At 35.3% G+C, this 18,145-nt stretch overlaps 1 protein-coding gene and 1 non-coding gene across 6 annotated transcripts in view; one reads left to right on the top strand and one right to left on the bottom strand.

The window, feature by feature from the left end:
• CPLANE1 (ciliogenesis and planar polarity effector complex subunit 1) overlaps window positions 1-18,145 on the bottom strand; it is a 175,073-nt gene that overhangs the window by 80,164 nt on the left and 76,764 nt on the right. For all 5 annotated transcript variants that reach the window (XR_008917859.1, XM_056824552.1, XM_056824553.1 and 2 more), the window contains exons 31-32: window positions 16,317-16,394; window positions 14,620-14,812 (exon numbers count right to left, since the gene is read on the bottom strand). Coding sequence is in view for 4 of the 5 variants with exons in the window: in XM_056824552.1 (XP_056680530.1) it covers window positions 14,620-14,812; window positions 16,317-16,394 (271 nt within the window). In the remaining variant the exon portion in view is untranslated. The remainder of the gene's footprint in view (window positions 1-14,619; window positions 14,813-16,316; window positions 16,395-18,145) is intronic.
• LOC130458564 (U6 spliceosomal RNA) lies at window positions 7,306-7,412 on the top strand. The gene has a single exon (XR_008917980.1). It is a non-coding gene; the product is annotated as a U6 spliceosomal RNA (small nuclear RNA).

An 18,145-nucleotide genomic window follows, 5' to 3' on the forward strand; every position in this document is an offset into this window, starting at 1 on the left:
TCTGGACTCCATTCCCCAGGAGTCCTTGCTAGCTCCCAGAATGCCCTCTAATCTCACTGAATTCTCACCTGGGACAAGAACAAAATTTTATTTAAAGGGTCTTCCCTGTAGGCAGAGTCTCTCTCTCGCTCTTTTGGACTTCCGTTTTGGGGCAGACGTGGCTCTTTCCATAATGTAGGTGAGGTCTTGTCTAGGCCTCCCTGGTCTAGGCACATTTTCCTTATCCTGTATTTTCTTTTAATCCTTAACTTTTAATAAACCTCTAAAAATATGATACTCCTTGCAGAGAGAAAGTAATTTCTACCTGCCTCAGTCTCCCCTAAATTTTAACTGTTAAAACTTCTAGGAATGTTTTCTACCTTTCCAATGAACGTTATAAAATATATATCTGGGTAGAAATATTATTATTTTTAATTATTACAGATGGCAACCACATTGGTCTAAGAATAACCCTTAATATTCTTCTGAGAGAAATTTTGAGTCTTAGGTAAAGTTTAGGTAAGATAGAAGCCGTTTCAGTTAACTGGCCTGTCCTGATATGCAAAAGGAACCTTGGCAGAGAGAGAGGGAACAGGCTGCTATTTTTCCCAGATCATATCACATTGGATTGGTGAGAAAAAGTCCTTCCCTGGTGGAACTTCCTCCCCCCTACTCCCCACTATGCCCTATTTTTTTTATTCAGCTTGAATACAGGTGATGGGGGCCTTTTTGCCCGTAGGGAATCAGGTGTGTTTTAGGACCCAACAGGAACTCTTTCTCTTTCATTTTCCACAGCAGGAAAGATCCTAGAGTTCCTTCTTTCAGCCTAGTGAAGTGCAGAGCAGGGGGTGTGGGGGTGGAGGTTTGGGGTATGGACCCGTTGAACGGATCCTAGGGGACTGTCTAGGCTGTGGAGCAGAGTTAGGGGCTCCCTGGGGCAGTCCCAACAGGGAACCAGGGATCCAGGCAGGGGAGCATCTGCTTTATATTAAAGGGCAGGATCCCCGTGTGGACACCCCTTCCCAATGGACCTGACCCATTTTGGAGGAGAGTGAGGTGGTAACAGTCAGGGCCCCCTCACAGAACTTGCAGACTTGGGAAGCAGCGCACAGGAGCGGCCCCATAGGAATTGATGTAAGACCCCCCCCCCATTCAAAACGAGACTGAGTTTTTTTTTTTTTAAACCAAGGGACAGTAGGACCAAACAGCCTAGTGCTTGCCTTATTTTCCCCGCATGCCGCTGCTGCAGGGACCTGCTCAGAGTCACGCTTTAAATTAATTCTGAGGGTCCTTCCAGGATGTGCACTAGGGTTAGGGGCTCCCTGACCCCCACCAACTTTGAAAAGACATGGCTGTTCCAGGGGAAGGGATTTAACTCCATTTTTCTTTCCCTTCTCCCTTCCCGCACTCAAACAGTCCTTAAACCTGGCTTAAGAGGAAGTGTTCTTTTGAAATTTGTTTCTTGAAACTGCATTTTTCTCTCTCCCTCCCCCACCCTCAAACTTTGCTTGAAGACTGACTTCTTCTTTTGCATATCTAAAGCCACATTTTACTTAGAAGTGCCTGTCTTCATTAGCATTCTAAAAACCACTCCAAGCTTTCCTAGAAGACTGCCTGTCTTTCTTTAGAATATTAAAAAGACAAATTTTTTGCCTTCTCTTTATCTGACTGCTTGCTTAGATAAGTTAACCCACAGATGCCTTCCACTCTACACGCATCTATAGTGCCACCCACTGTAGAGAGTGAAAACTGCAGGAAAATTAAAAAAAAATTTTTTTTCATTTTTGCTACTTTGCTACTGCTACTAGTGATCTAAAATAATGCTATTAAATTGAATACATTTAAATGAAAGTATTATTAATAGGAAATATTAATAATATTGAATTTGAAACAAAACCAAATTTCTAAAAATTGAACAAAGCCAACATTAAATCAAATTAATTACATGCAATATTAAGGAATAATTTTAGAACACAATAGTATTAATAATACTATCAACACTAAATATTGATTATTGATACTTATTGGGTATCATTTATGGTTGTTAATAATAATTATAATAAATGCATTTCTTAATTATTGATAACATCATCAATAATTAGAAGTGTATATTACTAATAACATCATTTATTATTATAATGCATATTGTTATTAATTATTGATAGCAGCAATTATTGCGCTCAATACACATTCATCATTGATACTATTGCTATACAACAATAACTGTTTCCTTACATTAGCTTTTTGTTTTAAACCTCTTATTGCCTTCCACAATAACATTGAAGAACTTTGTGTCTCCATTTTTGTTTATGTTTTAGGAACTTTTCATTGTTTAAGTTGCTAATTTAGCAATACTCAAATTAGCTTAAATAAGACATTCAGACTGACAATATGGGAAATACTGCAACACATCAAAGGAAATCAGGAAATATTCCTCCTGATTCAGCCCTGTATAAACTTCTAAATTCCTGGAGTGATCCAAATTTGCCTAATAAGATTTGAATGACAAAGAAAGAAGCTAGAAAGCTTTGTATGGCATGGATGGACTTATCTTTTACCTGGCCAAAATATGGCTCTTTTGACTTCAAGATCTTAAAAGATTTGAAGTTAGCCATTAAAAACCAAGAGTCCAAAGATTATAAATGCTGGTACCTATGGGCATATCATGAGGATGAATCGACCATCCCCTCCAGTAAGGAAACTTTGGAAGCAAACCATTCTAGCTTAACTCCTTCAGTGAAATCTAGCAAGAAACATAAACTGTCATCCCACCTGACCTGTGAGGAGGTTTCTCCTCATATTGACTAAAACCAGGACTTGAACCCCTCAGCTCCTCTCCCTGTCAGACCTCACTCATCCCCCACTCCTCCCATCCCCTTTCTTCCCAAACTACCTCTCAACCCTCCTTTGCCCACCCCTCTTCCCTATCAACACCTGCACCATCCCTACTTCCATACTTTTCTTTATCCTCCTTCCTAACCACCCTACTGTGACCCATCTAGACTTCACTCATCCTATTCCTCCTCCACCCCGTACCCGCTCCCACCTCTCTTCCTCTCTACCCCATCCCAATCCCCTCCCCTGTTCCTCTCCATGCCAGCCCCACCCCCAATCCTTTCGCTCTACCTCCCCACCTGCTGACCAGCTCCACTCTACCACTCCACCTCCTTCCCCTGCCAGTCTCACTACAACCCACTCCATTGAACCCCAGAATATAGGCCAAGCAGCATAGGCCACAGATGATTCAAATAAAGGTCTTTCCCTCTAAGATTTGTCCCTACATATAAAAGACATGGAGATTTGGTAAACATCAGACATCATACAACTTTTTCTCCACAGGACATTGAGAGATTCACAGAAAAAAAACCCTTCATATGAAGCTGAGCCTATGGTGGTGATAAATAAGTTTGAAAGCATTTTTTGCACATATAATCCCACATGACTTGATGTAGAAGATTTGTCCCAGGCTTTGCTAACAGAAAGGGAAAGGAATAAGATTCTTTCTCTTGTTAATCAGGCCCAAGGAGAGGGAACAGCTCATTAGCCAACTGAAGATCCCAAATGGGACCCAAATTCAGAGCAAGATTACTTACAACTATGCAAGGCTAGAAATGCATTGCTAAAAGCTATGAAAGCCTGTTCTGATAGGCCTGGTACATGGACTAAATTTGAAAATCTTAAGCAAGAAGAAAGTGAAAATACCACCCAGTTTATGGATAGACTTATAGAGTTGGGAGGAAGATATATTGAGTTTGATGTTGATAGGGAACGGGACCTTAGACAAATCAGAATACAATTTGTCAAAAACAGTTGTAAGGTAGTTAGGAATTATTTTATGACTAGCTGTCCAAATTGGCCTACTATGGACCTTGAAGAATTGAAAAGAGTAGCAGTTTATGCTTTTGAGGGATATAAGGAAAAGGAGAAGGAAAACACTAATTAGGTGGAAGAATTAAGGAAGGAAATAAAGGAATTCACTTCTAAACAGGGTGAGAAGGATAAGGAGAATTCAACTTTAGTAGAGACATTGAGGAAGGAAATGAAGGAATTAACTGAAACAATTATAAGACAAAGCAAGGAGAGATCATAGCTCCCTTACAAGAATCCACAAAACAACCACTAACATGTTATTTTTGTGGAAAGATAGGTCATGTGATTAGGAATTATAAGAAGAGAAATCAGGAGAATAGGAAGAGAAGTTTCAGGAATAGTAATATTGATAGGAGAAATAGTTATTCCAATGAGGAAAATCAAAACTCACACCAATACACCTGTACTCAAGGTGGGAACTCCCCTCAGGATGGGAGACCCCAAAGGTGTAGACAAGGGGATTGTGATGACTGATGCTACTTGGGAAGGGAGGGAACCTCAGAGTCTGGAGGTGAATTTTAAGCCTTGTCAGACCACATTGCATTATTGATGTTAACTGTTACAGTTTGTTCCCCTCCTCAGAATGAAGAAGTCTTTGTAACTCATTTCTAAATACAAGATGTATGTAATTTAATGTTAACCGATTTATGAGTTATCAAAATTGAAATATTCTGTTAAATTGTCTTAATTTGTAACTCCCCTATGACTATGATTGTACTGTAGAAGAATATCTTTGTAAAAGGCCATAAATAGCATTTTGTTCATTTTTTGCCTTTGTTAATTGTCACACAGAGATGATAGATGAACTCCATCGAATTGGTTTCAACCTGTATAACGGTTTTGGAGAATTTACTTTTCTAAAGATTTAAACTGATATTAATTAATGAGTCTTCAGAAGTGGTTTTCAGATATCTGGGATCATCCCTATCTCTGAATGGTCTATTTGAAGTTGAAGTAAAGTTAAATGCGATTGTAGTGTTTCCCCTGCATGTATTGTAAATGTAATGGATGACATATCTGTAGTGATTTTCATTTTTTAGTCCTCGGCTCCACATGAAAATGGGTGGGACATATTGGAGACAGTTTTGTTACACTGTAACAGTCTCATACCAAGAGAGAGGGAGGTGCCAAGTTGCTTAGTTAACTTGTGATATATTATAATCTCATCCAGTAGGTGGGAATGATTTTTCCTGTGAAGCCTAGTAACTTTGACATGGATTTCTTGTATTTGGAACTCTTCATCAACTATACAGAGGTTTTTCTGGGTTTTCTCTCCCACCAAATTTTGAAATGATGGTAATAATAGCCTTTGTTAAAAATATCTTTGCCAAAGTTGAAAGATTGGCTAAAATCTGTAGAACTTGTGACAAGTATTCATGATTTCAAGGTTTTTACATGTCAAACAGCAAGTCATATGAATCCTTATGATAGAAGGTTTGTTTGCAGTTATCATTAAATGGGCTCTTATAATTTTGGGGATTTAGGTACTTTTTAGAATCTGTATTAATTGTTATACAACTGTTTTTAAAAGACTTTGACCTGGTGAAAAAAATTATGCACACTCACACTGTAGATCCTGGCCAAGTTAAGAGTGATACACATTTTATTTTTGAGTAAGCACCTTTTGTGTTGTGCTAACTAACTAACTCGGCTAACACATTGTCACATTGAATGTGAATTGTGAAATTATGATTTTTACAAATAATTCTTTTCTCTTTAAATTTATAGTAATAGTATATTTGATTTTTTCCCCTAACCTTGGTGATATTTGAAGTACATGAAATCAGTATTAACGTTTTTCTTTTTACTTGAAGGATAAAGTTTACAGTATAAGTTTAGGGTATCTATTAGCCCTAGTAATATGCATACTCAAAAGGCTTTCAACTATGGAAACCTGCCATTTATTGATAAATGTTATAGGACTTTGTTTAATGATTATGTCTGATTCCAAGAGAAGGGAACAAAAGAGCCAATATACAGTGCCAAGTAGCACAAGGTCAAAAAGGACCAAATCCAATCCAGGGAGGATTGTTGAACTTCTATGCCACTACAAAAGGACTTGAACTTAGTGTGCGAATCGAGGTTGTGGCACTTGACATATGTTAAGATGCAGGACTTCCTTGAACCATACTTTGAGTCAAGTACCTCAGGTTGGCTATCGTTCTGGCTCCCCTTATCTCTGACAATGACGGTATAATCAGACCAGGAAATGATTTTCCCATTTGCTGCTGAAACTTAGTCCTTTCTATCTTATAGTCTAGCAATTTTCTGTAGTCCTGGCTGCAACAGAGTAAAGTGCTGTATTGCTGCTATTGTCCTATGGGATTGTGAGAGATAAGTCATTTTAATTGGTCTTTGCTGTGATTCAAGAACCTGTTAGAGGTGATTTTCATTTTTTTACTCAGACTTTTATACATGAAAGATTTTTATTTTATTTTTTATCATTTCTGTATTTCTTAATTTTATACAGAATTAATTTTTACTCTTTTATTTTGGGATTTTTTTTAATGGTCTGTTTTTGTTTTGTTTTTCTTTAGACACTTATTTCATATACCTCATAACTCAGCCGTGTATCCCAGTGTGATACTGGTGTTGGTCAACACCCTCCTCAGAGGGGATTGTGTAATTCTCCTAAAATTCAAGGTTTAAAATTTTTGGAGAAATTTTAGGAAAAGAAACTTGCCAACACCCGAGAATTAAGAAAGTGGATCCTTTCGGAGAATTTGCCGTAAAGATGCCTGAAGAAGCTATACACTGCATCAAAATATCTAGAATGAAATTTGGGATATAATGAACTGTATTGAAGGGTATTGAACATACTTTATTCTGAAGGTAAACTCTTATGCCAATTGGCATTTTGTCAGTGCGTCTATCAATCAGTTTTTGTATTTCACTCCCACCTCTATTGTAACTCCCTCTTAAAAAATGCAATATTTTATGTACTTTTAGCTAGAAGGTATTTAGAGTTATAAGATAGTTATATTTAAATGATCCATTGGTGAGATGGGTCTCCCAAAGGATCACAGGGAAGTTTAGGTCAAGGAAGCTCATCCTCTCCCCCTTCCTGAGTAACTTTACCTGTCTATCAAATATTCCTGACATACCACTGTTGCGCCAGGGCTGTGTCAGTGTACATTCTGTATGTCAATAAAAGTTAAGGTTTGGGGCACAACTGGGGGAGACCGACAAGAGGACCGTGAGAGAACCATGACGAGAAGATCAGAGCAGGCAGGCAGGTGAGAAGGAATGAGGAAGAGACTGGCAGGCTAGACCCCACATGGTCAGGTTACTTCTAGGAACATTGTCTACCTTTCCAATAAACTATATAAAAAAAATATATCTGGGTAGAAATATTATTATTTTTAAGTGTTACAACATTCATATAATATTGGTGGAGCTATGAAATGTTACAACCATTTTAGAAGCAATTGCAAATTATGCAAATAAAGTGATTAAGTGCTTTCTTTGGCAGCACATATACTAAAATTAGAACAATTCAGAAAAGATTAGCATGGTCCCTGTGCAAGGATGACACGCAAATTCATGAAGCATTCAGTATTTTTCAAAAGAGCAGAAATAATAAATGCAACTTTCTTAGATCACAATGCAATGAAATTAATAATTAGTAAGGGAACATGGAAAAGTAAATAAAAAATTAATTGAAAATTAAACAATACAATTCTCCAAAACCAGTTAATTAAAGAACAAATCATAGAAACAATTAATAACTTCATTGAAGAAAATGACAATGATGAGATATCCTTTCAAAACCTATGGGATACAGCCAAAGCAGTACTCAGGGGAAAATTTATATCCTTGAGTTCATATATTAACAAATTAAGACAGGCAGAGGTCAATGAATTGGGCGTGCAAATTAAAAAATTAGAAAGTGAACAAATTAAAAATCCTCAGATGAAGACTAAATTAGAGATCCTAAAACTCAAAGGAGAAATTAATAAAATTGAAAGTCAAAGAACTATTGATTTAATAAATAAGACTAGAAGCTGGTACTTTGAAAAAACAAATAAAATAGACAAAGTACTAGTCAGTCTAATTAAAAAAAAGGAAAGAAATGAACCAAATTGACAGTATCCAAAATTAAAAAGGAGACCTCACCTCTAACGAAGAGGAAATTAAGGCAATCATTAAAAACTACTATGCCCAATTATATGGCAACAAATATGGCAATCTAGGTGATATGGATGAATACTTACAAAAATATAAATTGCCTAGACTAACAGAGGAAGAAATAAATTACCTAAATAACCCCATATCAGAAAAAGAAATTGAAGAAGCCATCAAAGAACTACCTAAGAAAAAATCCCCAGGACCAGATGGATTCACAAATGAATTCTATCAAACATTCAAAGAACAACTAATCCCAATATTAAACAAACTCTTCAACAGAATAAACCAAGTAGGAGTTCTACCAAATTCATTTTATGACACAAACATGGTAATGATCCCAAAGCTAGGAAGGTCAAAAACAGAGAAAGAAAACCACTCTCCCTAATGAATATATATGCAAAAATCTTAAATAGGATAATAGCAAAAAGACACTAGCAAGTCATCACAAGGGTCATCCACTATGACCAGGCAGGATTCATACCAGGAATGCAAGGATGGTACAATATTAGGAAAAACACCAACAAAATTGACCATATTAATAAACAAATTGACAAAAATCACATAATTATCTCAATAGATGCAGAAAAAGCCTTTGATAAAATACAACACCCATTCCTATTGAAAACACTAGAAAGTTTAGGAATAGAAGGGCCTTTCCTAAAAATAATAAATAGTATATATCTAAAACCATCAGCAAACATCATCTGCAATGGGGATAAACTAGAAGCCTTCCCAATGAAATCAGGAGTAAAACAAGGATGCCCATTATCACTTCTATTATTTAACATTGTACTAGAAACACTAGCAGTTGCAATTAGAGAAGAAAAAGAAATTGAAGGTATTAAAATTGGCAATGAGGAGACCAAGCTATCACTTTTTGCAGATGATATGATGGCTTACTTAAGGAATCCTAGAGAATCAACCAAAAAGTTACTTGAAATAATCAACAACTTTAGCAAAGTTGCAGGATACAAAATAAACCTGCATAAGTCATCAGCATTTCCATATACCTCTAACCCATTTCAGCAGCAAGAATTAGAAAGCGAAATATCATTTAAAATCACCCTACATAAAAGGAATCTATCTGCTGAGACAAACACAGGAACTATATGAACACAACTACAAAACACTTTCCACACAGCTAAAACTAGATCTAAACAATTGGAAAAACATTGATTGCTCATGGGTGGGATGAGCTAACATAATAAAAATGACAATCCTACCCAAATTAATTTACTTATTTAGTGCCATACCCATTGAACGACCAAAAAACTTCTTTACTGAATTAGAAAAAAACCATAACTAAGTTCATTTGGAAGAACAAAAGATCAAGGATATCCAGGGAAATTATGAAAAAAATGCAAAGGAAGGAGGACTTGCAGTCCCAGATCTCAAACTATACTATAAAGCAGTGGTCATCAAAACAATTTGGAACTGGCTAAGAGACAGAAAGGAGGATCGGGGAATAGACTTGGCGTAAATGGCCTCAGCAAGACCGTCTATGACAAACGCAAAGACCCTGGCTTTTGGGACAAAAATCCACTATTTGATAATAAAAACTGCTGAGAAAATTGGAAGACAGTGTGGGAGAGATTATGTTTGGATCAACACCTCACACTCTACACCAAGATAAATTCAGAATGGGTGAATGACGTGAACATAAAGAAGGAAACTATAAGTAAATTAGGTGAACACAGAATAGTATACATGTCAGACCTTTGGGAAGGGAAAGATTTTAAAACCAAGCAAGACTTAGAACGAGTCACAAAATGTAAAATAAATAATTTTGACTACATCAAATTAAAAAGGTTTTGCACAAACAAAACCAATGTAACTAAAATCAGAAGGGAAGCAACAAATTGGGAAACAATCTTCATAACAAAAACCTCTGACAAAGGTATAATTACTCAAATTTATAAAGAGCTCAATCAATTGTACAAAAAATTAAGCCATTCTCCAAATGATAAATGGGCAAGGGACATGAATAGGCAATTTTCAGATAAAGAAATCAAAACTATTAATAAACACATGAAAAAGTGTTCTAAATCTCTTAAAATCAGAGAGATGCAAATCAAAACAACTCTGAGGTATCACCTCACACCTAGCAGATTGGCTAACATGACAGCTATGGAAAGTAATGAATGCTGGAGGGGATGTGGCAAAGTAGGGACATTAATTCATTGCTGGTGGAGTTGTGAACTGATCCAACCATTCTGGAGGGCCATTTGGAACTATGCCCAAAGGGCGATAAAAGACTGTCTGCCCTTTGATCCAGCCCTAGCACCAAAGAGATAATAAGGAAAAGACTTGTACAAGAATATTTATAGCTGTTCTCTTTGTGGTGGCAAAAATTGGAAAATGAGGGGGTGCCCTTCAATTGGGGAATGGCTGAACAAATTGTGGTATATGTTGATGATGGAATACTATTGTGCTAAAAGGAATAATAAAGTGGAGGAATTCCATCGAGACTTGAACAACCTCCAGGAATTGATGCAGAGTGAAAGGAGCAGAACCAGGAAAACATTGTACACAGAGACTGATACACTGTGGTACAATCAAACGTAATGGACTTCTCCATTAATGGCAATGCAATGTCCCTGAACAATCTGCAGGGATCTATGAGAAAAAAAAAACCACTATCCACAAGCAGAGGACAAACTGTGGGAGTAAAAACACCGAGGAAAAGCAACTGCTGGACTACAGGGGTTGAAGGGATATGACTGAGGAGAGACTCTAAATGAACACTCTAATGCAAATACCAACAACATGGAAATGGGTTCAAATCAAGGACTGATGTGATACCCAGTGGAATCGCGTATTGGCTATGGGAGAGGTGGTGGGTGAGGGGGAGGAAAAGAAAATGATCTTTGTTTCCAATGAATAATGTTTGGAACTGACCAAATAAAATAATGTTAAAAAATAAAATGATTAAAATGTTTATATCCTTTGACTCAGATTCCAATACTGGGGCTCATATTCCAAAAAAACCACTAATAAGGAAAAAGTCCCCATTAAAGCCCAAATATTTATAGCACTACTTTTTGTTACAGCAAAGATCTGGAATCACTCTTAATTGATGTCCACAGATTAGGGAATGGCTAACAAATTGTGACAAATAAATGTAATGGATATTACTATACTGTAAGAAATTACAAATGTGATGAATACAAAGAAGCATCGAAAGATCTATACAAAATACCAGAACCACCCCCAAACACACAGATACACACAATACAGCTATCACCACCACCAACAATTTAAATGGAAAGAATTACAAAAAAGAAAAATTTTAAAGTGAATCATACAAACTGCCAAGACAAACCCAGGAATTATATGAACACAATTATAAAATACTTTTCACACAAATAAAGCCAGATTTAAAAACTAGAGAAATATTCATTGTTCATGAATATATATAACTAAAATATAATTAAAATGACAATTCTACCTACATTAATGTACTTATTTAGTATCAATTCCAATCAAATTTCAAAAACGTTATTTTATAGAGCTAGAAAAAAATAATAACAGAGTTCATCTGGGAAAACAAAATGTTAAGAATATCAAACAGTGAAAAAAAGTAGTTTAGCAGTACTAGATCTCAAGCTCTACTAAAAATCAGTAATCATCAAAACTGGCTAAGAAATAGTGGTTGATCAGTGGAAGAAATTAGGTACAAAATAACATAATCCCTAGTTATCTACTGTTTGACAAATCCAAAGATCCAAGATTTGGGGCTAAGAACTCACCATCTGACAAAAATTGCTGGGAAAACTGGAAAGCAGTTTGGCAGAAACTAGATTAAATCCAATATCTCACACAGTATACCAGGATAAGATCAAAATGGGTACATGATTTAGACTTAAAAGGTGAAATATTAATAACTATCTTAAAAAAAGAAAGTGAACAAGCTATAAATTAGGTTATTGTAGGCAAATTTGAAGAGAGTGGGAAATTTTACTTATCAGATATATGGATACGGGTAGAGTTTATGACCAAAGAGATATTACAGAAAGTAAAATGGACAATTTTGATTATGCCAAATTAAAAAGTGTTGTACAAACAAAATCAATACAGCAAAAATTATAATGAAATCAGGAAAATGGGGTGAAGGGGAATTTAAAGTAAGTTTTTATGATAATGTCCTCATTTTTCAAATATGTAGGGAACTTAGTCAAATTTATAAATATAAGAGCCATTTTCTAACTGTTAAAATTGTTGGATATGAAGAAGCAGTTTTCAAAAAAAAGAAATCAAAGCTATCAATGTTCATATAAAAATGCTCTAAATCACTAATAATTAAAGAAATGCAAATTAAAACAACTCTGAGGTACCACCTCATACCTATTATGTTGGCTAACATGACAGAAAAAAAAGGAAAAATGCTAGAAGGGATACAGAAAAATAGGTACATTCATGCACTATTGGTAAACCTGTGAACTGGTCTAACTATTCTTGAGAACAATTGGAACTATGCCCAAAGGGCTATAAAACTGTGCATACCCTTTGACCAGGTCTATTAACCCAAACAGATCAAAGAAAAAAGTAAAAGATCTACATATACAGAATTATCAGTTCTTTTTGTGGTAGCAAAGAACTGGAAATTGAGAGAATGTCTATTATTTGGGGAATGGTTAAGAAGTATATGATTGTGACGGAATATTAGTGTGTTATAAGAAATGACAAGCAAAATAGTTTCAAAAAAAATTAAGGAATATTTTATGCAAACTGATGCAAAATGAAGTGAGCAGAGCCAGGCAAATACACATCAACAGCAATATTATAATGAATATCAACTGTAAATAACTTAGCTACTCTGATTAAGGCAATTTCAAATAATGATCTAAAATGCTATCAATCTCTAGAAGAGAGCAGAGGACTGAGTGCAGAGAGCATTTTTTTTAACTTTCTTTTTTGTGCCTTTTTTTGCAACATGTCTAAAATGGAAATATATTTTGCATGACATCCCATGTACAATTGGTATCATATTCTTTGCCTTCTTGATGGATAGGTGAATGGAACTGGAAGGAGAGAGAATATGGAGCTCAAAATGTTTTCTTAAAATTAATCAATTAATTGAAATATCAACAAAAAGAATAAACTCACTGCTTTCAACACACTATAAATTTTTGCTATATGATCATAGATCTTCAACAAGCCTTTAGGTCTACATTTGTTGTTTCTCTATAGCTCACTATCACATTAACTGTTAAAAATATTTCCCTTTTAAGCTCTTAATTTATGGTTTCTGGCTTTGGCTGCTAAACTGAGAAATCTGAAGCCATTAAACAGAAGATCCCCTCAAGTTGTTGTAGAGAGGATTCTTGTTCTAATAAACCACTTAATTTCTGAAACTCTCTGATTTTGAAAACTCCCTATTTTCTAGTCCCCCAAATTATTGAGTATAATTGTATCAAAAGATGAGGTTTATTCCAACTTTGCTTTAATACTAATTCTTAAGGTACTTAAGTTCTTATTTTATAGATCCAACTAAATTATAAGTTCATCAAAAGCAGGGACCACCTTTTATTTACTTTTGTAATTTCCACAAGCCTTAGCACAGTGCCTTGACTAATATAAACACTAATAAATATTTGATAAATACTGTTTCAATTTATTAAGTATTTAAGTGCCTAATTAGTACAAGGTATGTATATATATGTAATGTAAATATAAACTAAAAAATATAGCTAATTACTAAGAAGACTTAAAAGTTCATAAAACAGTTTTCTCAAACCCACATTTCTATAATGTATTTTGGCTGACCTTTTGTCATAATAAAATAGGAATGCTGATAGGGGACCCCTTGTTAAAGAAATAAGTTTAAGAGGTCCCCAACAAGAGACTATCACAATAGAGTTAGAAAGGAAAATGGGAAGGCAGACAAGGAGGTTCATCTGAGAGTGGGAGGGTAAGCCATGTGATTGTATATCATTCTCTAACTTCATTCTGTTTTTCTGTCCAATCATCCCTAATCTTCTTTTAAAAAATTCTACTGGCTAAACTCAAATGGTATTAATCTAACAAAAGTAACTAATACTTAGGTGTGAATTATAACACAAATAAGCTCTTTTCTTAATATTTTCATTTGAAAGGAAAAATCTATTAACCCTAAAGAATCTCTTAGGACAAAAAAAAAAAAGAGAGATTTTTGATCTGGGTGTCCCCCACAACTACAAGTGGCTCATCAGGGAGTGAAACAATGCAATTAATTGTTTAGTTGCATGTAACTAACAGCAAAGGAAAAAATTCATACCTAGAAGATCTTTTAGAATCAGATTCTAAACAGTCATGTTCTGGAGCCAGGCATCAAAAGATTTAATGTAAAAGCAATTTTTGCCTTCCCATAGTTCGTTTTTTTAAAAAATAATAACTTTTTGTCTTTGAATCGACACTAAGTTGATTCAAATAATCAGTTCCAAGGCAAAGACAATTAATGTTCAGTGACTTGCCCAAGATCACACAGTTAGGAAGTATATTAGGTCAAATTTGAACCCAGGATTTCCCGAATCTATGGCCCCCATTGTTCTTTTGAAAGAATAGCTATTATCTCAGTTTCTCTAGTTTTGTTTCCTACACAAACCCACATATACACAAATATATATATGTATATATCTGTGCCAGTGCATACATATGGCTCACCTGAACCAGTCTAAATAATTCATCTTGGAGCATCTGTCTAACAGGTTCTGAAGAATTTGGCATTTGCTCACGGGACTCATTTTTGTGACGCCTGTGACGTTTTGAAATAGGAGTATTTGAGGAAACACTGGTTGGATCCGAAACCAAAGTTGGAAGTAAGGAAGACTGGTCGTTTGGTGCAGAAACTTGTATGCTACATGAAAGAATGCATAAAATATATATAATCAATGATATGAACAATTAAATCCAAAACAACTGATTAGAATACATTTATCCCACTTTTTTTCTTTAATTCTGTACACATCATCAGTCAATTTCAAAGACAGGACAGTTACAGCTTATTTGACTTGGCTTTAAGGTACTAAATACACTTGTGACAGCAGTGGCTGAAGAGAATGAGTAAATAATGTCATTCTCTATGGCTTATAAAACACCTGAAATAATAATGGTGACTGTTCAATTTCAAACACTTATAATGTTTAAGTTTTACTTCCTAAGCTACAGAATTTGTGTTTACCACAAATCACACATAAAGGAACTAATACTTAGAAAAGCAGGTGATGAAGATTATAAAGGTTACCAAAATCTTAAAGCAAAGATGGATGATAAGCATGAAAAGCTGAAAACTGCATAAATTAAATCATAAGGAAGGTAATTCATATTAAATAGAGTTTAAAACTGCCAAAAGAATAAAGGAATTAATATTCACATTTATATATGTTTACATAAAAAGTCAGTTAAACTATTTCAAATCCAAGCCAGGAAATACATGAAAATAATATTTCCTAATTCTTTCTATTTCCTTTTGAAAACTTTGGTTTCAAATTTGTTTAAGTTTTAAGATCTAATTATCTGGATATCCATAATTAGGTGAAAAGTAAAGTCTTTTCTCGAGAGAAAGAGAGAGATTTAGCTGGGATAACAAGTTTAAACTAAAGTACACAAACAAACCTTTATAGTTAGATCTATGAAATACAAACTACAGTTGTCCTGTTTATTACAAGACTGATTAGTGTTTGCTTTAAATACACAGTCAACAACAAATTCTCATTGTTAATATGGAAAATACCTTTATGAGATTACAAATTCAGAAAATTATCCTACTGATTTGGAAAGACTACTTACATTGAAGTCACCCTACCTCTCAACTAGGAGAAATAAAATCCGAAGTTGGGGTTGGAAGGAGTATTTTTCATAACAGAATTTTTCTTGTGGGAGTACAAGACTTTTAAAACCCTTTTAAAATTATGGTTAGACATGTATAACCTAGTGCAGTTGCTTGTCAGCACTGAAGGAGGGGGGAAAGAAGGGAGGGAGACAACATGAATCATGTAACCATGAAAAAATATTTTAAAATAAAATAAGTTTTTAAAAATATTAATAAAATAAAAGGAGAAATGTTGACTAAAAACTTTTTAATTTAAATTTAGCTTTTTAAAAATCATGGTTAGAAGTTAAAAATGGGAAATAAAATCTACCTTTTTATAAATATACTATTTTCTATTTTCAAGTAAGACTTTTCATCCTTTGCCCCTTAAAAGGTAGATTTTTACAGGGCTTAACATCTTTTTTAAACATCCTAATGAATGCACAGAAAAATACACTTATAATATTAAACAGGTGCAAAAATATTCACAGCTAAACGTACAAGGAAAATATAATTTATTTAATGAGGAACATAACTCATTTTCTCTTACCTAGGAGTATCTGCACTTGAATCTAAACAGAACGATTGAGGAATGACGAGCTTAGTGTCAGCAACAGTTTCAACCATACTGTAAGATTAGAAAAGAAATTTATGTAGCATATTTTCAATAAATTACCTTTATTAGATTACCCCTAACATAGTCAATCTATTTTCAGTCTTTTATGTATAAACAATCACTATCCCTTTATAATAGCCTGTTGTTGAGTTCATAGTTTGTTTACAATTGTCTCCATAGCAATTAGCAACTGACTGAAAGGCAATGAAGAGGCTTTGACCATTTAAACATAATATCTGAAAAACATTACTGACTGACACCAGAAAATGAACAGAGCTTGCTTAAAATAAATATTAGATTAAAATTTCAGAATATTCAAAGATTGTTCTTCCCTTCTTAAATGAAATTGGTAGTCCTTTCTGCTGAGCCCACTTGCTTCCTTTTAAAGAATGAATTTTGTTTTTCATTCATTGAAATATCCATATTGCACATTTATCATTTCATTTATTAAAGTTTTTCCTTAATATTGATAGGGTTTAGCTTTTTGCTTTTAGTGGCATAAAGAAGTCCTGAGTGAGGAAATTCTCCCTACCAGCACAGGTAAGCACATTCTTTCTAACATATAATCTTAAAGAATTGCTTAAAGGACTAAGAACTCATATGACTTTCCTAGGGTCACACAGTCAGAAGTGTGAATACTTTATATCCTGGTGATATGCCCTTCCTTCCCATACCCATCCATTACTGGGGTGGACCTTTGGCAAAGGTCACCTTGACCTAGGAGAGAGATGGAAAACCTTTCAGAGATGAACTGGCAGGCCCCTCCTCCACCCCATCCTCCAGACCAAGTGCCATGGCTGCCCCCACCCAGACCCTTTTCCCAACAGTTTGGGCACACCTCCCCATTACTTCACACAGGGGAAGGAGGAGATGCTCCCATTGAGCTGCTAGGCAGAAAGGCTGGTGAAGTGAGGAATGTCCTCAGTGAGTGTAGAGAGGGGAGGGGAGTAGCCCGAGTGCTCTGCTCCCCTCTAGCTCTGCCATAGGGCTGCTGGGCAGAGGGGTGAGGGATGTGAAAAAATGTCGTAAGGCATAGTGGAGAGGGGGAGGGGAACAGCACTGCCCAAGTCCCTCTGCCTCTCTAGTAATGAACTCTGGGGAGAAGGGGAGGCAGGAAGGGTAGCCACATGCCCACAGAGAGCACTCTACATGCCATCTTTGGCACTCGTGCTACAGATTCACACATCACTGATTTAGGACATGGATATTATCATAAGTGGGAATTCATGAATAATTTATTTTTTTAAGCCCTTACCTTCCCTCTTAGAAATAATTGGTTCCAAGGCAGAAGGTGGTAAGTGCTAGGCAATGGGAGTCAAGTGACTTGCCCAGGAACACACAACTAGGAAGTGTCTGAGGCCAGATTTGAACCTAGGACCTCCCATCTCAAGACCTGGTTCTCAATCCACTGAGCCACCCAGTTGCCCTTCATGAATAATTTATATTGGGCCAGAAAGCATAACCCATTTAAAAAAATGGATAAAACTTCCTAAGAAAGGGGCAGGAAGGTTTATATTTGTCCAAAGGCAAATAAGCTGATTTCACCCACTCCCTTCTCTCCTTACCTCTTATTTAATTACTTTGTAATTGTTTTGAATTTAATCTGTGGATAGACATGTATATATATACACACATGTGGCATGTTTATTTGTCATATGCACACATTTATACACACGCACTTCCCTTAATAGAATATACACTCCTTGAGAGAAAAGAGTATTCTCTTTTTTATATATTTGTATCTCTAGTACCTGACATAGTAC

The sequence above is a fragment of the Monodelphis domestica genome, chromosome 3 (genome assembly GCF_027887165.1).
Source record: "Monodelphis domestica isolate mMonDom1 chromosome 3, mMonDom1.pri, whole genome shotgun sequence".
NCBI lineage: Eukaryota > Metazoa > Chordata > Mammalia > Didelphimorphia > Didelphidae > Monodelphis > Monodelphis domestica.